This window comes from Drosophila ficusphila, unplaced genomic scaffold (genome assembly GCF_018152265.1).
Source record: "Drosophila ficusphila isolate 14025-0441.05 unplaced genomic scaffold, ASM1815226v1 contig_607, whole genome shotgun sequence".
In the NCBI taxonomy this organism is placed as follows: Eukaryota; Metazoa; Arthropoda; class Insecta; order Diptera; family Drosophilidae; genus Drosophila; species Drosophila ficusphila.
In genome coordinates this window covers 2,057,172-2,079,163 of record NW_025064537.1, presented here as the reverse complement: position 1 = coordinate 2,079,163, position 21,992 = coordinate 2,057,172, and the positions used below count along the sequence as shown (strand labels likewise).

The window sequence follows — 21,992 nt, the reverse complement described above, 5'->3', positions numbered from 1 at the left end:
GTCGAAACCGGGCAGCAAAAATTTGTTGAAGGTAAAATATCAATTTAAAAGGCAATAAAAATATTTCATTGCTATGGATCAGATCAGGCTTGGCTGAGATCCGCTGGCTCCGTCGATAGTCCGCTTCGAATTCGAATTAAAAGATTATGACGATAATAAACTTGACTAATCATTTTTATTACAGCCAGCCAGCCGCATCTGTTGCCACGAAAATCTCGGAAAGAGTTTTCGGTTTTCCCAGAACCCCGGATCGAGATAAGACCCCATCCGATTCGAATGAAAACTCAGAGATGGTTTATTAATTTTTCATAACTTAAATACATATATTTATTCGTTCTTCTCAATAGATTCACTTTTATTTGCATTTTAGTTTGTTTTCGCTCTCGGGCTGCGTAATAAATTATGGGACTATGCTTAATGCCTACGAACAGAGTGGGACGCATTCGCATCCGTGTATAATTTAATTGTGGTAATCAATACGTGTTCGATCGCTCGAAGACTTACTTATCGCTAGGGTTAATCCTTCCTTCCAGTGAAGAGAAATTAGAAATTAGAGTGGGGTGTGTGTTTCTGTTTTTTGTTTCTGTTTCTGTTTGTGGGTTTGGGGATTGTCCCCTCGGCTAACGACTAAATTAACTATGAATGTTAGATATCTTTTGTGGTTCTCTCATCTGTGATATGGAAAGCATTTTGCGGGGGCCTCCGATGGGTTTCCCCCGTCCGCCGCAATCGTAATTTGTATTTCTTTTTACATTTAATATCACAATTTCTCATATATATTTTTAGTGTTTTTTGTTTTCTTTCATTTTTATTAACCTATGTTAACCCATTCTCGAAAGCAAGCGATTAGATTTCGAAATGTGTGTTTAATAATAATGTGTGTTTTGGGTGTTTGGGTGTGTGTATTCATACGAAGTATGTACAAGAAGTGAAAAATAAATCTAATTTACGAGTAGTAGGAAACAAAAGCCTGCGCTCGGCGTTCGCATCTAAATTTATAGCATGTCATATTATTGCACATTCCAAATAGATTATTAACATGTATGTGTGTGTATGCTAATGCGTGTGTCTGTGTCTGTGTCTGTGGGGGTTTGGCTATCATATATCATATATATTATATATACGTATTTACACATGTCTTATTATATATATGTTAGCATATACCTTAAGATTTGCTTTAAATTCGAATTTTGATTTTACTACGCCTTCGCTGACTGTCTGCATTTTTTCAGCTGCCGCGGATTCAGATTCACGGATTCAGAATGTGAATGCACAGATACAGATTCCGATTGCCGTGATTCTGGTTCCGTTTTTAGTTTTGTGGAACATGAAACGCTATCAGTCTCTCAATACCAAGCGGATATTCAGATATTGGTTCCATCTCCATATCGCTTTTGATGCTCTTTGGATACGTTTCATGATCCCTCTTAGTGTTCTTTTGGTGATCGTGTGTGCGGCGAAATTCCCCATTCTCCATTCGCCAGACCATTAAAAATTGTTTATGAAAGTGCTCGGGGAGCTTCAGCATAATCGAGCAATCGATCATGCGATCAACTGCGTCTACAGTTGGAAACTTTTCGCTTTTCATTCGGGGGAACAACAATCAAATAATATTTTGTGGGCAACAATTTATAAATATAAAGATTTGTGTACACGACCGATCTTCACCTCTCGTTTCGCTCTAAATCTTGAGATCATTTGGTTGCGAGAATCGATTGCATCTTGACTGAGGGTCTGGGCTGCGATCGCCAGCCTCCTTTTTCTTTCTTTTTTTTGGGGCCAAGTGATCTAGACCGCCGGGCAGCGATCCGATCGAAACCGTCGTAGAACTTGAGTGCTTACTTATTCGCGATCGTCGTTCCACTCACTCATCTGCAAAAAGATAGAAGAAGGGGAAAAGTTTGGTCAGAAAATGGGGAAATTATTGATTTTGGGGGATTTTATTGGGAATGGTTTTGGGAAGAGCAAGGATTTTTATTGCGGATTTAAAAGGGGTTTCAAAAAGAATTTATTATGCAAAGAAAACTAATGTAATATTAGCAAAACGCATATGCTCAACTGATTAAAGGAAAGCAGAAATATATATACACAACCAATGAAAATAATTGAGAGTGCATCTTGTTAACTAATTATTACAAGTAGAAAATATCTAAGGAATCTGGATTAGCAGTTGGTTGGGGTTGGTTAGTTTGGGATAGGTTAGTTTGGGAGGGGGAAGTATGGAAGACTTACATACTTTACGGCACGATTTCTGAAGGTCTCCTGCTCCATGTCGCGGATCTTGTGAGTGAGCATGTGTTGCTTCAGGTTGCCCTGGAAAAGTGAACAAAAAGAAAGGGAAATCCTTGATCAGTTTTCTTGCTTTCAATTTCTATCACGAGGAAACCCCACTTTCTAACCCCCTTTGAATTAAAAACCTAAAATGAATTATATAGTGCAGTACCCACCTTTGTAGTGAAGCCGCGGTCGCAGATGTTGCACTTGAAGGGCCGCTCCTTCGTGTGGCTCCGGTAGTGGATCTCCAGCGCGGAGTGGCAGGGGAATGTCTTGTAGCAGATGCCGCAGGTGGTGCTGCCCCGCACCCCGCTCAAGGCGAGTGGGTTGAAGGGGGCCGCCGGCATGACGGACTGGGCGATCTGGTTCATGGCGTTGCACATGTTCTGGGTGGTGGCGGGCGGGAAGAGCGGCAGGTTGGGGAACATCCCGAACGGAGGACGGGCGCCCATCAGCGGATTCGGCGGGGGCGGTCCGCCGCTCTCCTGCCGCTGATTCGGCTGCGGCGGCGTCTGCCGCTGCGCCGCTGCTGCTGCGGCGGCTGCTGCTGCTGCGGCCGCTGCTGCCGCCTTCTGCTGCGCCTCCGCCGCCTCGCGACGCAGCTGCTCCTGGTGCTGGTGGAGCGCCGCCATCTGCTGGTGGTGGTGGTGCTGCGCCGCTGCCGCCGCCGCCACCGCCGCCTGCTGCTGCATGAGGTGCTGGTGCTGCTGCTGCAGGTGGTGCTGCAGGCCCGGCGGCAGACAGTCGATGCCCACGCTGGGCGGCAGGGGGGAGGTGAGCAGCGAGTGGGCGTGGCCGGGGCTGCGGGGCAGGTTCGGCGGACTCACGGGCTTCTCCTTCGGCAGCGGCGATCGCGAGCTGGAACTGGAGGTGGGAGCAGCGCGGGGTGTGAGGTCCAGGGCTCCCTGGGAGGCCTCCGAGCGAGCTGGCGAGGAACTGGCCTTGGGCGCCTGACTCGACGAAGGGTGCACCGATGGCGAGGTGGGTGCCGAGGTGGAGCCCACCGAGTGGCCGTGACTCGAGGCGGAGGACCTCGGCCTCACCGGATTCGTGTTCACCACTCCCGTGGCATCGATCCTCAGCTTCTGCTCGAAGAGCAGCGACTTGAAGTCATCTCCTGATCGCGGCCTGTCGCCCTCCTGCTCGAGATTGCTGTTCGAGAGGTGCTCCGAGGAGACGTCGTCGTCGTAGTCCTCCCCGCAGTCCATGTTGTCGTCGAGGTCGCCCTGCGAGGACTCCGAACCCAGGGCTCCATTGTGGGCTCCATGGCCCGCTCCGCCAGGACCTCCTGGTCCTCCGGGCAGAGCGCCGAAGTGGAAGGCGGCCGCCGCGAAGGGGTTCATGAAGTGGCCCGGCATCATCGAGGGCGGTGGATCCCTGATCTCAGCTGCCTGGATCTGCTCGGGAGTCAAATCAGTAGGTTCCCCAGTGTGCAGCCTAATGTGCTGCTGCAACACCAGGGCATTCGAGTACTTCTTGTGGCAGACGGGGCACTGGTGGAAGTTCCTCATCGGCGGACGGATCTTGTGCACCGCCATGTGCGTCTTGAGGTTGCCCTTCGTGGTGAAGGCCCTGCCGCAGATGCGGCACTTGAAGGGACGCTCGCCGGTGTGGGTGCGGTAGTGCATCTGGAGGGCACTCTTGCAGGACAACACGCGATCGCAGACGACGCACTGGTTGGGGTCGCTGATCTTCTTGTTCTTCATCAGCTCCTTGAGCTTCATGGTCTCGCAGGTGTTCGACACCTCGATGAAGTTCTCCCACGAGTTGTCGTTGCTGTGGGGGCGTGGCAGCAGGGCGGCCATCTCGTGCTTGATCGGGTTGAAGAACGGCGACCTGGCCATGTGGTGCGGATGTGGGTGGTGCGGCGGTGCCACGCCCGGCGGCAGGGAGCCCACTGAGGGCGAGGTGCCCGGCGAGTGGTGCTCGGGGGAGAGGGTCTTCGCGGTGGTGAAGTTCAGGGGGAAGCGCTCGGCGAAGAAGTCCTCGCGGGGAGGCAGTTGTCCCGGGGTGGGAAGGTGGTCCAGGTGGGACTGGGATCCCGGCGAGGGTTGCGGGTGCATCAGGGCGGCTGGCTGGATGGGCTGCACCACCGGCGGGTATCCCATGTGACTGTGGCGGTGGTGCTGGTGGTGGTGGTGGTGCGGGGATCGCTGATGATCTGCCGATGGAGAGGGTGTCCTCCGGTGCTCCGTCGTGCGGTGCTCCTCCTCCTTGAGCTGCTGCTCCTGCTCCTCCTCCACGCGCTCCTCCTTGATGCGAACCTCCAGGGGAAGTGGTTCGGGTTCGGGTTCCGAGCACTCTGCGTTCTCCTGCTCCCTCTCCCTCTCCCTCTCCCTTTCCCTCTCCCTCTCCTCCTGATGCTCCTTCTCCCCCTCCTCCATGGGTTCGTTCTTCACGGGCACTGCCACATCCCCCTCCCCCTCCTCCTCCTCCTCGAGATTCGGCGAGGGCTTCCTCAGATCGGTGGGCAGGTCCTGCGGGAAGAACTGGTGCGGGGCGGCGGCTCCCAGGCTCTTCAGGATCTCCATGGGCGGGCGGTAGAGGTTCTGCAGTCCGGGGAAGGCGGGTGGAAAGGAGGCGGGGGCGCTGCCCATGGGGGGCGGGGCGGGAGAGTGGGTGGGCGAGCTGTCCGTGGGCGACATCTGGTCGAGCAGTGGCGGGTGGAACTTGTCCATGTGCTCGGGAATGGGCGTGGCGTTCATGGGCACGTGCGGGAACTTCTGGGCGTGGCGCTGGAAGTGCACCTTCAGGTTGCCCTTCGTGGTGAACCGACTGCCGCACACGTTGCACTTGAAGGGTCGCTCCCCGGTGTGCGATCTGATGTGGATCTGGAGGGCAGAGTCCGAGCCGAATACCTTCCCGCAGTACCGGCAGCGGTGCTTGAAGAACGGCTCGTTGCGTCCCTTTCCCTCGCCGGACTTCTCCCCGAAGGCGAAGTCATCCGCCATGCTGTTGGCCAGGATTCCCTGGGAGGCGGAGTCGAGCACCTCCTGGGCGCGCTTCTGCAGGAGATCCAGGGAGTTCGGCTCCGGCAGGTCATCGTGGTGGGTGATTATGCTGCTGGCCAGATCGGAACCAAAGGGAAGCGGCGTGTTCTCCATCTCCTTGAGCTTCGCCAGCGCATCCTGTGCTCCCTCCTCTTTCCTAGAGGTTTCTGAGCTCAATCTCCGACTGGGTTGCGACTCCTGGTCCTGCTCCCTCCTCCGCTTGAGGGATTCCGCCGGGGATCCCGAGGATTCGCGCAGGGGAACTCCCGCGTTTATCAGGTGCTGGCGCGCCTTGGCCTCCGCCATCCTGGCCTCCGCCTTCTGGCGCAGCTCCATGTCCGCGATGCGCTCCTCCTCCTCGTACGTGTCCGTCTCCTGCTCCTGGTCCTGCTCCTGCTCCGCGTCCTGCTCCTCCAGCTCCTCGTCCTGCTTGGCCTGGTTCAGAGCCAGCTGCGACTGCAGCTGCTGGATGAGCTGGATCTGGAACAGTTGCTGCTGCTGCAGGTTGAAGAGCGTCTGCTGCAGGAAGGCCAGCTGCTTCATGGCAGCCTCGTTGTCCGCTCCACTCGAGCCATTTGCAATTGTTTTGGCCGCAAACTGGGCAATGGCCATTTGCATGTTCTGGATGGCTTCCAGGGTGACTGGAGCTCCAGCTGCTCCTCCCGCGGGAGTCGCCTCCGTGGAGGAGGGCAGCACGCTGCTCGGCTGCTCATCGGGCATCTCCACGTCCACCTCGATGTCCTTCTCCTTCTCGGAGGTCCTTTCGGTGGCCGCCTCCTCGGCACTCGCCTCCGCCACCGGGGAACTCGGCATGGAGCCACTGGCGTTCGGCTCCCGCTCCTCGGAGCTCGGCTTGGTCATCGCCACCCGGTTGTTGTTATCCTCCACGGGTTCGATCTCTGGCTTGACCTCTGATTTATCCTCGCTCTGCAGCTGCTCCTCCTCCTCCTCGTGGTGCTCCTGATCCTCCTCGGGATCGGGACTCCGACTGGGACTCGCCGTCGTGGTCGCCGTGGTCAGTGGCGAGCAGCCACCATTCTCCTCCTGATCGCTTCCGGTGTCTGCAAGAACAGCAAGCATTTTCAACATTTAATTGGGTTTCTCGAATTTAGTGAATTTTGAGCTCGAGCAAATGACAGCTTATTCAAAACGGAGAACAATTCGATTGCTGGGATTAACAAATTCATTTTCATATACTTTATTAAAATATTACTTGGATTGTCTCATTGGCAATCTAAACCAATTTCTACTTAAAACAGGCAGTTTGTTAAGAAGATTTCATCATTCGATTATTCGCAGCGCAAAAGTAAGTAAATACATATCTTAATTGGCTTTGAACAATCGAAATTGAGAAAAGCAATTATTTTATTATTTTCAATAATTGTGTGATTTTTAATTTCGAACCAGGTACTTAATAGATTACTTTCCTGCCAAGTTAACAATATGTAACTTATTTTCATATGTTTTTCTGCGTAATGTGAAAGAAGCCCCGAGATGGAGTAAGGCCAAAATAGTGAGAAGCTGGTTGGGATTGTTGCCCATTTCGCGATAACTCAACTACCTGTTAACTGGCCCCCTGCCACCCCCTCTCCCCCTCCCTTTCCATCCCCCTTCCCCTCCTCCTCCCCCTTCTGCTGCATATGACTTAATCGCCGGCAATTGTTCATTGCAATGCGTTGAAGTTGCTGGCGGAGTGGGGATGTTGCTGCTAGTTGCTGCTAGTTGCTGCTGCTGCCAACTGAATGCAATTACATTTCTTGTTGAAGCATGTGTTCTCTCTCCTTTTCCCTCAGCCGCAGCTGTTTTTTTTCAGCCCACAATTAGTCTGCAAGTCGATCGCAGGCAGTTGCAATTGTTGCTGCTGTTGCTGCTGTTGCTGTTGCTGCTGCTGCTGGCCGACTGATGCTCACTTGTTGCCAGGTGAGCTGTCCAAGGGGAGAAAGCAGTTGACAGCCGTTTGGCCTGGTCCAGTGCCTCTGACTAATTAATCGCGGCGAGCCTAAAAAGCAAACCAAGTCAAAGATTGGTCCACCACCGGCAACAGCAACAGCAACAGCAACATTAATAGCAACAGCAACAGCAACAACAACACCGGCAACTTTAGCCGCACACGCACATAAAATATAATTTATGATAAGTCTGAGCCAACGAACTGGGGCCACACTCGTCCGATATATATAATAAAACATATTTCTGCACAAATCAAACGAGTTGGGCGAGTTTTCTGTTTTCTGTTTTCGTCCACAAAAGATACACAGATACACAGATACAGATACAGCTGCCGAGTACAAAAAGATACGCAGATAGAGCGCCTGGCGACTATCAGCGCCATTTGCATATCGATCGCATTAATATTATTTGTATTATTACTTCTCGGAGGCGAATTCATTTTAAAGATATTTTTTCCGCCGCCCGAGATTCAATTAAAAACGCTTTTTGTCGAGTTGTTTATGTTGTTCGTTTGGGGCTGCAATTGCAGTTCAAAAACGAAACCGCTCAGTCGAGAAGTTATGATTATGATTGCTGATAACAGAAGTGTATTTTAATTAATTGAAATTAATTATAATGCTGCCATAAACCTTTCAGTTAGGCATTCAGGCAGCGGCGGCAGCTCAGAAAACACAGAAAGCAAAACAACTTCCAATTATGACGAACATAAAATTGTCTCGAACATGGTTAAGTCATTTTGCAATTGGTAATAAAATTGTTAAATTTACAATAACAATAAACGCAGCTTGTTTATTGTGTTGGTGTTGGTGATCCCTGGTGTTCCCAAAGACAGGGAGATATTGCCCTGTGTGAGGCCAATGCCTTAGCCCCCGATTCGATTTCGATTCCCATTTCGATTTTGGATTTTAGTTTTGCCGTATTTTAGTTCCTCAAACGCGTGGGCGCCCAAAACAAAATATCCAAACATTTAACTAAGTCTATATATACACCGATTCCTCCTCTCATGTGCCACCGAGTGTGTGTGCGAGTTGGTGAGCCGTTTAAAGATTTATTTTTTGTCTACCCGAGTCGTATTTTGTCCTACTGACAACCGGCGAGGTTCATTCCGCCCGTGCTCCGTGCGTTCGTATCTGCCAGATAAATAAATATGAAATTGTGAAACGAGACGAAATTATATTTCCCATTGTTGAAACACACAAACCGCTCCTATATAAATTAAATCGCGCCAGTTTAAAGGTGGATTAAGTCAAGCCATAAATTCGGCCGAGTCTGCTGGCTAAATTCGAGTGAATTATTCCCACTCTTCATGCGCAACTAAAACGAATAAATCCCGCGTGTTGGAACGATTGGGGAGTATCACGCCCCGCCCCCTCCTCCCCGCCCTTAAATACTCATAATTGCTAACCCCGCCTGTCCATCAACTCATTAACTAATGTCAACTTTTTGGCAGTTTATGTGTCCAAATATTTTCAACAGACTTTCGCTGCAAATAAATTTTGTCTTGGTTTATTTTGGCTTTCAGCAAATCAATTTTTTACCCGAACTTGAGGTAGTGAGAACTGGTATGGTAAATTAATTAAAACAAATTTATTTCTAGGAATATGCAAGTATAAGTTAACAAAACACAAACCATTTAAATTTATTTGTCTTATTTATTTATGGCCAAACGTTCTTTATAATTTCTTCCCAAGGAAACCAAATATTTACTAACAAAAAGTAAAGATAAATATTAAATGGGATTTTTAATGCAATTTAAACAATTGTTTTTAGTGTGGAAAAAAAGAATTTAAGAAATACATAAAATGAAGAAATAATTTAATGAATGGTTCAAAATCTGTTTTAAAAAACCTTAGATTTTACTTATGTTTTGTATATTTATTTACCAAGTGTTTTTTTTTTAATTACTGAATAAAACTTTTCTTTCTGTGTGCTGAACTCGAAATTTCCTTGGATTCGTACCTCTACCTCGACACTTTTCAGTTCATTCCTCTATGAGTGACTTTTGCATACGCCTCGACTTTAGTTCTGGGCTGACTTTCAATTATTCCATCGTCATATTCAATATGCAAATCGGTGCGAACCAACCGTGAGCTCGCTGGCCTGAGGTGAAACAAATGTTCAGCCAATTGGAAAATGCAAAATCAAAAAAGAAATGCGAATAACTACATAAAGTATACACAAAGTAAGCGAGCTGAAAACAACGGAGGGGAGTGGAGTGTGTGGCATAATTGAATAATATATAGCCAAGTCCGGTCTGATCGGATTTGGCTGCCATAGGTCACAATGGGGAAGCGCAGCAATTGAATTCCATCAAAGTTTTTGGCATACATTTTTAATAGGGACTTTGTAGCAAAAAAAAACAACCAAGGGAAAAATCAAAACCGCATAAATAAAAATAATTAAATAATTAATGTCATTAAGTTATGCGAGCGAGACTTCGATTACAAAGCAAAAAGCGACACAAATTGATGAGCACTTCCATATTCACAGAATTGGCTTTGTACCGACCAAATTGCCCGTAAAGGTATATAGTCCATATAAATCATATGGAAATAAGAGCCAACTCGCTGCGAATCTGCTTCGATTTTCATTTTTTGCGATATTAATTTAATTTATTATCCCGCACTAATGAGTTAACATTTATTAATGCCTGAAGCGGCAGCAACACACACACACACATGCGAATACACAACTTATGTACCTATATGCCATCATATGCGGTGTATAAATAAAACCGCGCCAAACAAATTGATAAAAAGAAAAAATATCCTCATCTACACACACACGCGCAAACTTTTTATCACCTTTTTAAAGCTTATGGGCAGCAATATTCAAAATTTAATGTGAACTCATTTGCAATTATGAATATAAGCGTAAATGTGAGAATAAAAACAAACACGAAATGAGTTTGGAAAATTAAATTGTATGAAAAATGTACCCTATTTCACCAAATAATTTTTAATTAGAGGAAAACTTTTTGAAATTCAATTTTAGCGCAACAAAACAAGATTCTGATAATAGAAAAAAAATTTGAGGAATTTGATTTTTGAAAGGTTTACATCCAGCATTGCCTCACTTCCCTTAGTCGTAAAACTTACTTGATTCAACAGCCTTTAAAATTTCAATAAATATAATTAAGTTCACTGGCATGCAAATTTCCGAAATTCGAAGCTTTCAAAACCAATTAAAGAAACACGCCTGCCGAGAGGCCTCCAAAAAACAAACATAAAACCTCGGCAAACTTATTTTTGTGCCTTTCCCAAAAGTTATTTCTTCAATATAAAATGCGTCGAAGCCATATTTAAATCATATCGTTTTTAAGTTGCTCCATTAAATCGAAATCGATTTTTGATTTATCATAAAAAACAAGATCACAAGGGGGCACGAAGGGGTTAACCAATAGCAGCTGTTAACGTTCAAATTAAATCAAATCAGAAACTGGAAATGCTAAACCGAAGAAATATAGTTTATATGTATAAATTTGTTCATATAATCGGGGGAAAACTGGTGCAGTCGACGCTGCAGACAGTGTTTCTAAATTTGTATATACCATTTTTAAAGACCTGATAAGCTTTGCTCAGATTTGAGGCTTATTTAAATGCCTGCCTACGATTTCTGCCTTTCATGCCACAATTATTAATGTCTTGTCTAAAATTTTGTTTCCTTTTGTGGTCTTATCACTCAAATGGAAAACGGTTGTTATTCAAAACTCGTTTATACCAAAGTTCAAGAAGTAGACAAGAAAGCAATATTGACAAATTTTGTTAACTAATTTTAAATGGTTCAGTTATGCATCAAAATCTTTCTCGTTCGGAAAATGCCCTCAAATTTGTTTTATGTTCCGCTGATAGGTAAATACTTTCTAATTTTTGGTTCGTGCTTTGAAGAAAAAACTTTTACAAATGACAAATAGGATAACAAAATTTAAAAGGCAGCCGCAGAATTTTCTTTTTGACTCATGTCCAAAACATCTGAATGTTTGTCTATTAGAAATTTCAATTATGTCAAAAACGATTTTAAACATTTCATTCAAAGCAAAAGTGATGGAAATGCGTGTGTTTGTTTTTACTTATTGATCATTTTCCCCTTAAGTAGAATTTCAGCTCACCTTTGTCGGCGCTGCGAGCGCGATCCTTCAGCTGTTTGACAATGCCATATTTCACTGTACCAAATTGTATCATTTTATTGATGGTCTCCTGGTGATTATCCTTGAAGTCACTACGCATCGCACACAGAACGTTGGACAGGTGATTTTTCATCAAGAGAACTTTTTCTAGCACTTTTGTGTGTGTGTGTTTGTTTTGTGGATATTATTTAACTCTGCTTGATCATTGCACTGTGTTTATATTTTTGTTTTTTTTAATTTTTGTTAAGGGGTAAAATAACTATATTTGTAGTTACTCGTAGCACTTTTGTGTTTTGCCGTCGGCAGTGGGAAACGCGTATTACCGCTGGCCTTTGCGCGTATTTAATTTATTTATCGCATTCAGCTGGTGGCCAAACTACAGCTGCCCGATGATTGTCATCGTTTGTGGGATTTTCGCGGCACTTAAGGGAAAACTTGGCTCGAAGGAAAACTCGCAAAAAGAATTGAGTGTGTGAGCGCGTTACGCATACGCAACGTGGGCCGATGGCGGCACTGAGAGAAATCGAGTGCTCGCTGCGAACGTTCAGCAACGCGCGTCCAAACAAGAGTGACACAAACAATAACAGCCGCCACGAATAACAGCCGCTCGAGTTCGTCGGCTTCGGTCGGCTTTCGTTCGGCTGGCTTCGTGAACAACCGGTTTGTTTGCGCGAGTGTGTGTGCGTGTGTGTTATTACATCTTGACATCAACCAACCCACCTTATGCTCACTCACACACACACGCACGCTCTCCCGCTCGCATTTCATATTATTTTTCATATGCGCCTCTCGCTCGCTCTCATCATAATTTTTATTAAATTGCTGTTACTGTTACTCTTGCCGGCCCGCTCACTCTCCTGTGTTTTTTTTGCTGCCCCGAGGATGCTCAGCCGCAGTCGCCGTTTTTACCTGGAAATCGAGAGACGTTTATGAAACTTGTTCGGCGAATTATGAGCTGCTCTCTCTCTCTCTCCGGGCAGAGAAAAAAAGAAGAAGAAGCGGCGACTTCCTTCCGCCTTTTGCGGCTCACCTTTGCGCCATTGTTGTTGTAGTGCCCATCTCCCCGTCTCGCTCGCTCTCTCGATTAATAATTTATCATAATTTATTGGTGAGGGGATGGGGAACCACCGCCCCCTTGCCTTTGGGGCCCTTGGGCAGCCTGCCATCTCACTTGCACTCACACAAGAGAGCCTGCCATTTGTTGCGCCCTCTTTCGCTCCTTCTCTCTCTATCCCACATTCGCCGTCTCACTCTCGCAGTTATGAGCGTTGTTGTTGCCTTTTTTAATTTCGGTTTTATAAGATTTTGTATTCTTCGCTATTGTTCGTATGAAAACCCTCTTTTTTATCGGGGAATTCTGACTTGGGTGACTTCGCTTATTCGTCGGTTGATCTGTGTCAGTGTGTGTGAGTTGCTCATGTGTGTGTGTGTGAGAATATTATGAGCCATTCATCAAAATGTTTTCTTTCATTTCGGCTTTCTGACTTTGGGCAACTCCCACTTCTCTAATTATTTTCGTTCCCTCTCTCCGAATGAGGAATTTTGGCATTTTAAGTCTTCGCATTAAAACTTTCGTACCAGCTCCCATTTTAATTGCAAATGTTCTTTTGTCTGCCATGAACACCTGGCGATAAGATTTTTTGTTCCCATTTTTTAAGTTCTCAATAAGAACATTTGGCAATTGAGTTATGACTGAGTGGGCGAGTGATTCGAAGGTTTCTTGATTGTGAGTAACTTCAATTATGAACTGTTGTTCATTGAAAATCAATTTTACAAAACGAATTGCTATTATTGTTAAAAAGTTTTGGGCTGTTAAGAAAACACTTTTTACTTTAAACTTTATCAACATGGGATTTGATAAAGTTGTATTAAGTCAGTGAACATTAAGAAAAACAATTTAGTTAGAAACAGAAAATATTGTCAGCTTAATGACCAACTTAAGCTAAATATTTTGTATTTAAGTGGAATTTACTTGTTAAAGCTTTATTAGTTAACAAATATGTTAACCAATTTAAAATCAAGCGGGCTTTCTTAGTCTCAATTTTTTTTGTAGTTAATGTGAGGACTTAAAGAATGACATTTTGATTTTTTAACCTGGTATCCCAAGTTAGATTTGTACTTTTAAAACCAAGCAGCTTGATTTACTTTTAATAAGAAAACATATTAATTTTAAGGAAACACATTTCGACAAAAAAAAATATTCAAAGATTTGGAAAAACTGAGACATCTCAGGCAACTACTCCCAGAATTGACTTTATTACAGAACCGCCAGGAATGCGATAGAGGCGACTGAGAAAGAGAGGGCACGAAGGTCCTTTGGTCGGGAAAAAACAACAATAAGCTGAAATAAAAGGAGGCATTAATAATGCTGCCAGCGTCGACGTCGCTGCCGCAAAAGGGGCGGAGGGGTGTGGTGATGGGGCGGAGGAGTGGGGCTGTCATAAATTTCTGGGAGCGAGCGAAGCCCGAAGAGAGCGCCAATAAAATGCAGAAAACGGGAGGAGTAGGAAATAATACATATTAAAAGGCGAAAGAAAGACGGCAAGCAGAAAAAAGTAAGGAAAAGAGGATGATAATGGGGAAGGGGTAGTGTGGGGTGTAGAGGGGAGAGCCACCTTGCGCACCAGTAAGAAAAAGCCACTAACACCAGCAAGAAACATGAGTGTGTGTGCTTGCGAGAGAGGGTTTGTTTATGTACAGGGCAAATACATAATTCATAACGCTCATATTCGCTCATTTTGCTGCTGCTTCGACCAACGAAAAAGCGGATCTGCCCTTTTCATATCTGCCATCATATTCACACCCACACCAGTACAGTTCTCACACACACACAATCAGCAATCGCTCTCACACTCCCCCCACCACCTTTTCGGCTAACACACACGCACGCAGCGACAGCGCAGACAAGTTTTTGATAGACTCTCATAATCATAACGAAAACAACAACAGTGCATCGCTGCCTCTCGCTCTTCGACTGCCTACAGGTTGCCTTCTCTCTCCCTCTCTGCCACCCTTGCTCACACTCGCGCATAAGCGCGCTCTTGCGCTCATTTTCGAAGTGCCCGCTATTTCTGTCGCACTCTCGCACGCGGTCTTTCACAACAGCACTGTTCCTCTCTGCTGTTATTGCCAAAAGTCTTATACGCTCTTCACATGGCCGATTTCGAAAATGTTACGGTCTTCGAAAGGGGGATTGTCATGTTGTGATAATGTTATTAGAGAAAAACTCTGTTATCAATGTTTTGATGTTGATGTTTTGGTACACATTTATACAATCCATTAATTTAATTCTTTTGAATTAAAGGACCCAAAATATATTAAAATAAAATCATTAAATGTTTTAAAATTTAAGAAATATATTTTGGTTTATATTTTTAAGTCGTCTGTGGTTCACCTTTTAAAGCTTTAAATAGAATTCAAGATAGGTCATACAACTGTATTTCTAGAGACTTCCTACATTTTTGGTTTATTTTATGTCTATGCAGATTGTGAAGACATCGTTAAATGTTCGCGATGGGCATGATATATGGATAGATTTTGACGAGCCATGAATAAACAATCTTCAAAATCCATTAGCTTCATAACCATAAACCATGGAATGGATATTTTTATATTTTTCGCCAAAACTCAATAAGGTCGCCCATTGAATTGATTAATTAACTTTTTTTAACAGTGGAAAAAAAACCCACTAAAGTGTTATTAATGGAGTGAATTTGAAATTTTTGGTTTTCTTTTAATTGTTGAGAGTACTACAAAACAAAGTATATTTAATTCATATTTATTTTACGAATAGCCATATGTATTTATAAAGGTATCTAAACACCGTTAATAATTTCTTAAAATAGGGTTTTTTTTAGTAATAAACTGGTAAATAATATTTTAAAAAACTATGTTCTGTGATCTTGATTTTTAAGCTGTATGAAATCTTTATGTCCCTGTAAAATGAGTTCTTATCATTTTGCTTCCGTTTCGAACTTAGCAACTCCCCATCAATTATTCATTGGCATTTATCGATTGGTGTGTTCCTCTGTAAACAATAATCAAAAATGCAATAGGTAAGCTCCGGTTTCGTCACCCCAGTTCTAAAACCCTTTTTCCCGTCCTTCCCTTACCTTCAGGCGATAATCCGTAGCCCGAATTTCAATATCAGTCTGCGGTCTCTTTGTTGCCCTAATTTAAAATCCACAACGAAAACAACAGCAATAACCGAAAGTAAAAGGAAACTGAAATTAAATGCAACTGAAATAAAATAAAAAACGGAATTACTTCCGTTCGGTTTTGGATCGCTTTCCTTGAGGCAGATTTATGGGGCAGGGCACTCAGAGGATCCTGGCGGCATTTCCCTCAAAGTCCCCGAGGAAAAACGGAGGGAAATCGACCCAAAAGTGAATGGGAAAATAAAATGCGTCGAGCATTCCAAGTGCTCGGCGATCTTCGGCATAATTATTGGCCACTCACAGGGCCAAAATAATTTTTTTGAGCCTCAGGCACGTTCCTCTCCGCTTCCCCTTTTAATTACCGATTGCGTGTCCTGGCAAAAGGATTCGCCCGCCGTTTGTTCTGGCCGCTCGCGCTTTTCACACTTGTCTCATTGCCGCTCATAAAAAATTATGGCAGTCCAGCCCCTAATTTCAATTTCCACAGAAAATTCGGCCAACGATATATGGTAATGTGAGTTTTTTTTTTTTTGTGTCTAGAGGTGAGCGAGAATCGTGAGCAATAAGGTAACAAATCTATAATACTGGTTTATTTTAAGATAAAATGTTATACGCTATTTTTATTTACATGTCAACTCCAAAATATCTTTAATATTAATCATTCATATTATGTCTTTATTACCAAATGGTATTGTATTATTTAAATATGTATTAAACAGATATAAATTTTAAAATGTGAGTATGATGTTGTGTGATAAAAAATAAAATTTAAAAGGTTTACCAAATGTTACATTCAAAATTAAATATTAATTAAAATAATAATAACATAAATAAATAATATAATTAAAATATTAATAAAAAAAATAGTTTGAGAGCCCTATCAATCTTAAATATAGGGTATTGCTATCATTGTTAGATAATAATTGTAATAATGTTGATACTATAATTTTAAATTAGAAGATGATCTTTTTATTTATTTCTTTTATTAAGACGTAGTCGAAAACCATAACTAATGTTTGTGTATTTTTAAAGTCCATACTTATTTATTAGATGGTCTGAACTCAGCTGAGGCTTTCTTCTTATCACGAGGCCATCTCTGGAGATAGTTATAATAGTAGTCCCTTGCGCATGCGTGACTCCATTTTGGGGACGTGCCCACTTTGCGGGGATTTGGAGGAGAGGAGCTACGTGTTCAGAGGGGAAAGGGGGATTTCGGGGGAGTGTTGGCTTGGGGTGCGTTTTATGGCTTGGATCGAGCTACCGTTTCGGAATTTTAACAATTTCTACCAGGTTTTATTCGATTTTAATGTTGAGCATTTTTGCCGCCTTTGTGGTTCACTTTGCCATCACGAAAATAAATACCTCCTTCGGTTGGACCAATTAAAAATTCAAATCACACTCAGCTGAGAAATTTTCTATCAAAATGCGAACTCATTTAAATCGCCTCGAAAACGTTTGATGTTTGGTTTATGAGCCTCGTTCCAAACTCATTTCTCCGTCAAATCTTTTCTGTGGTCGGGTTATAAACGAAATTATTGTCGGTATATGCAGGTTCTGAAATTGAAATTGAATTTCTGAGATGGGAGTTTAGATTAGCTGATCCATGGACTGAGCATACTTAAGTGGAGTAGGAATTCTTGGGAACCGATCTGCGCTTTGATTCTTTTAACAGATTTTATTTCACTTTGAAAAGCTTACGCAACCATAAAACAAATTGTGGAATTAGTCTGCTCTCTCATTTTATTTAATTAAATAGCTAATTAAACTTGTGGTTAAAAGAAAAAAATCCTTTCTCGAGAAACGAACCATAAAATATTTTTATAAACTACAACGCTTTATCGCCATTCATTAGGGCAGGTCACATGTCAATCACTCAAACGAAGTTAATCGGTAGTCGAGTTGCTGATTTGGGGACAAAAGCCATTTGGGAAGTGGCAGAGGATCGTAAATCTCAGGGAGAACCAATAAAACCCCAGAAAACTGCATTTATGGAGTCCTTTAATAAACTGAGACTCGGGATCGTTTTACGAAGAGTTCATCGAAAATTTTACAACTCCTGGAGTCGATAAAGATTTTATAGAGCGACATTTAAATATTCCCCGACATTGGGCAGGTATAATTGCATATAAATCAATGCGCAGAGGTAGATGCATAATGATATCTTCATATGGCCGAACCTACATACAAGTCGATCAATATTTCATTGATAGAGCGAGGACACTGCGGGCAAAGGAAAAGCGAAAGGAAAATACGAGAACAGATAAGGAAAATGTCAACAACTCAGAGGCTTGGCCATAAATTTGCCCTTCCCCTTGATTTTTGGTACAAAACCCAAGACTCAATACTCATTCCACTCCCTGTTAGGCAATATTAAAAAAGGATTTCCCTTTGTCTTTGGTCGAGGAGTACATAAACGTCGGGCAATAATAATTAAAAAAATCGAAGCCGAAGAGTGCCTTTTTTACCTGCCCTGATTTTAAATTTCGGCTCGGTTTTTTGGTCAATGAAATGCAGACAATTGGCGACAAAACTATCGAGCGAGTTGACAAAAACAGAATTATGAACTCGCACAGGTAGGGGATCGCTTTGGTGATCGTGAGGCGCCGTGGAAAGTCTGGGTCCACTCATAACTCTCATGCGACTGGCTGCGATAAGGAATGGGTGTCCTGTCGCCCGGCGCCAATGTCCTTGCGGATGTCCTGTTCTGTCGGAGAGAGCTGCAGGTGTCCCAGCCGCATTCGTTATTGTTCCTCGCCCCGTTTTTTGGCTCCTCGAGTCGCTGCGCAAATCGAATCAAACCAAAACTCATCAAATATTTGACATAATTTGATTTGATTGCCGACGACCGCAGATGGGAGGATTCCAAGTGTTGCCACGACAGCGGGAAAACGTCTCGAAAGGCCCTTCAAGGATACACAGGGATAAATATTGAAGTAATCATATGTATTTGCTTATTGGTATAAGCATATTAATATCTCCTCTTTGTTTCTTTATGTTAATCAAAAGCTTATATGCTCTTGTCACGATTTAATATATTAATCGATGTGCAAATCTTCCAAATATTTTGATATTTGTTAACCTTAAGCTAAGAGATTAGATATGTCTTCAGACAGGTTGTTAAATTAATTCAAAGGTTATACTTTTGAACATATCTAAACATAATTACTACTTAGTGGGAATGCTTATGATTTATTTCAAAATAATACCAAATATAGTACATGGAACGCGGATAATAAGAAGCGAAATATGGCTCAATGTTAACCAATAAAAGACTTTTCATATAAAAGGTTATAAGGTTTGGAAGTTTATTTAGATGCAGATGGAGCCAACCTAATCAATTACGTTTCTGTTGGCTATAGTTTTGTCCTATAAAGCAAAGAGAATAGAATATGACTATGTGCTCACTTAGTTATTAACAATGTTTATTAAATTTAAGAAAGATATATAATTTTCATAGTACTTAGTACTTTTATTTTCAGTGCATCCCCTCACGCACGCATAATTTCTGAAGAGCTCCTTCAGCCCATCATCTCTCCGCTTCCCAGCAATTCTGCTCTCCATTTGAGAGTCGAGATTTCATTGTTGGCTTCCTTTGTCAATTGCACTCACTTAACGCGATTTCTGAAACCCCCTCCTCTCCTCCCCTCCCTCCCCTTCCCCTCTCCCCTCTTCCTCACTCGTCGCACATTTGTTGCATTTATTTATTTATTTGCTGAACGCTGCGAAAATTATATTTGCCCAGCCCACTCGAGTGTCGTTCGTTTTGATTGCGATTGCTTCTTGTGGCCAGCCGCACAAATCACTTCAAAAATTGTCGAGTGAAGCGAGGAAATCGCTGGAATTGGTAGGGAGTGACAATCTTTTGTATTTCCCCACTCGCGTGTGCAATTTCCACAGAGCAAACATGTGGCAAAAAAGTAACGAATTATGCCGTCAATTAAGCTGTCTGAAAAGTTAAGGGCTTTTCATTAGCGAGGTGCTGAAAAAATGGCATAATTGAAAATTATCAAATTTGCGCAACTTTAGTTTTCTAGTGCTGCATTTGACGGCTTTTAAATTGAAGAGGCCCTTGAAAATTCAGGCCTAATGAAGTAGAAAATAAAAATCAATTTAATATTTAAACACAAATATGTTAGGGATAAACTGAAAATATAAGTAGAATAATTATACAAATTACAAAAACAAAAAAGAATTTAATAAGCAAAGAATTATATTTTTTGTAACATGTTAGAACCTTTAAACAAATCTTCAAAGTACTTAGTTATTGTTAAGTAGGTAATTGCATTCGTAATCTTTAAAGGATCTCAAACTGTTTTCCCATACTTTGAGAAAGAAAAACAAATTGTGCGAACGGTAACACAATTACAAAGCATTAAAATTAAAGCACTCAAGGATGAATAGCAACGAAAAGTAACATTTAAAGGTGCCGCTTCAGGAATAATGGTTTGATTGTCCTTCTGCTAATTGCATCTTATCAAAATGTCCTGCGACAAAGGGACACATGATGTCAAACACTCTTCCCAGAACTCCGCAATCAAAGTTCAAACCTTTCTCCCATGAATCCACAAATACACAGTAGCCCATCCGAGAGCCATAAAAAACACAACAAATCCAAATTAGATCTCGAAAATTAGGCGCAATTAGAGACAAATTTGGAGAGCTCTTCGGCGCGATAAGACTGCGAAAAAAGCAGGAGGCGCAGACATAATTGGTTTTAATTGCACAACTCTCCGGGAAATAAACAAGCGATATCAGATCGATCCGCGGAGAGAGAGGGTTTTACGAGCGCGTGTCAGAGGCGGACTTTCGGTGAAAGCGGGCCGGATCGGCCGGATCAATATAGCATCACAGGTAGATCGGCCGGAGATCCGGGGATTCGACGAAAGGATGAAGGAGCTGCCCATAAACGCAACCCTCTGCCGCGCAACAATGTTTTTGTTTACGACATTGTCGATCGCTGATCGCACTCATTGTGAACCGTGCTGTCTGCTCTACATATAAACCAGACGATTTATCTTTTATTGTAGGTAAACACAGCCCTGAAACAGCCTAGCCCATCCTCCGCACTCTCCTCTCCAGATCTCCTCTATCTCCTCGAACTCCGCCCAACTCAGGTCCAAGGCCAAGGATGAGCCGCGGAGGAAAAATCAAATTTTTACGATCGCCCAACGAGCGCTTGCGGAAACATTTGAAAAGCCATAAAATCCACAGAGTGCAACCCTATGACTACACAGAGAAAAACTAATACAACAATTATTTCTATACGATGTATTAGATAACAAACTTAACATTTGCAAGTTACAGAAATGGATATATAAATTTACATTTATAAAATATGGGTATATTATATTTATTTTATTGGGAACAAACTTTTTCGAAGAACGAAACTTTTCTTGTAACTTACAATAAAAGTTAAAAGCTTTAAGCTTAAAGTAAAAAAAATAATTTATATACAACTATTTTTTATGGGTACAAAACGTTGCCACTAAACAAAACATTTTATTGCCATTAATGGTTAGTTTAACAGCGTAATGACATTGAAGTGAATAACATGTAATGTCTTATTTCTTAGAGCTATAACTAGGGGAGAAGTGGGGGTTGTGGGCATGGGTCGGTTGTGGGCACCCCTACGTATATCTTCACAAAATGAAGATTGAATTTTTTTGGTAATGTCATTCGCAAGCAATTACCCTATGTATGATTTATGCCAAATATCAAAGTAATCGGACGCGTTTGCTTTTTGAAATTAACGAATTGGTTTTTCTTGTGCTTGGAAAAGGTGGTGAAACTTTATTCAAAGATTTTCAATAGTGTATCAATTAAAGTGAATCGATTAAAAAGGCAAGTGTAATGCATTTTTATTTAGTCAAAGCATTATACTAAATGGAACAATATCGATTTGAACCAAAAAATTTATGCAAACACATTTTTTAATTACTTCTTAAAATGTCTGCGAAAGTTGGTTGTGGGCACCAAAATTGGGGGGTTGTGGGCACCCGTTTTTTTTTGGCAAATTTTTTTATTACCTACAATTTCTTGTAAAATTGTTTTCAAAATTTGTTTGGAACCCTCTAGAACATTCTTGTAGAAATCTTAGGCTCTTGGAAAAGGATCCTCTCCCACTGAGAGGGATTATCACTCAATTGTGACATCTGCGATCGGGCTTTTCATCCGAAATATGTGGACATGCGGGGCAGTCATTATACATGTCAAAATTGTGTATCCGACGATGAATAACGCCTATGTAGTCTTTGAAATAAATAAATTGTCAGTTTGTTGATATTGGTTGCGGTTTTTTTCCATATTATTCCATTTGCAGCATTTTTTCCCAGGGTGCCCACAACCCCCCAAAAAAAATTTTAGCTGAAAATTACGATTTTACAAAAGTCCATATGAAATTTTTTCGCATGACAAAATCAAGTATGTTTCTTCATAATTAGTTAGCTTAGGTCTCTAGCTTTACACAGATACCCATATGTCCAAATAATATGCACT

At 42.7% G+C, this 21,992-nt stretch overlaps 1 protein-coding gene across 2 annotated transcripts; it reads right to left on the bottom strand.

The window, feature by feature from the left end:
- Window positions 1-294: 294 nt before the first annotated feature.
- LOC108098702 (homeotic protein spalt-major) lies at window positions 295-11,963 on the bottom strand. Of its 2 annotated transcripts, none has more exons than XM_043208624.1 (4): window positions 11,323-11,963; window positions 2,448-6,325; window positions 2,233-2,313; window positions 295-1,872 (listed from the first exon to the last, which is right to left on the bottom strand). In XM_043208624.1, exons 1-4 carry the CDS (start codon window positions 11,471-11,473, stop codon window positions 1,843-1,845), a joined length of 4,140 nt encoding a protein of 1,379 aa, XP_043064559.1. In that variant the 5' UTR covers window positions 11,474-11,963; the 3' UTR covers window positions 295-1,842. The 2 variants fall into 2 exon arrangements, with proteins under 2 accessions (XP_043064559.1, XP_043064560.1); XM_043208625.1 differs by having other exon boundaries at window positions 2,237-2,313; window positions 11,323-11,962.
- Between the last annotated feature and the right edge of the window lie 10,029 nt (window positions 11,964-21,992).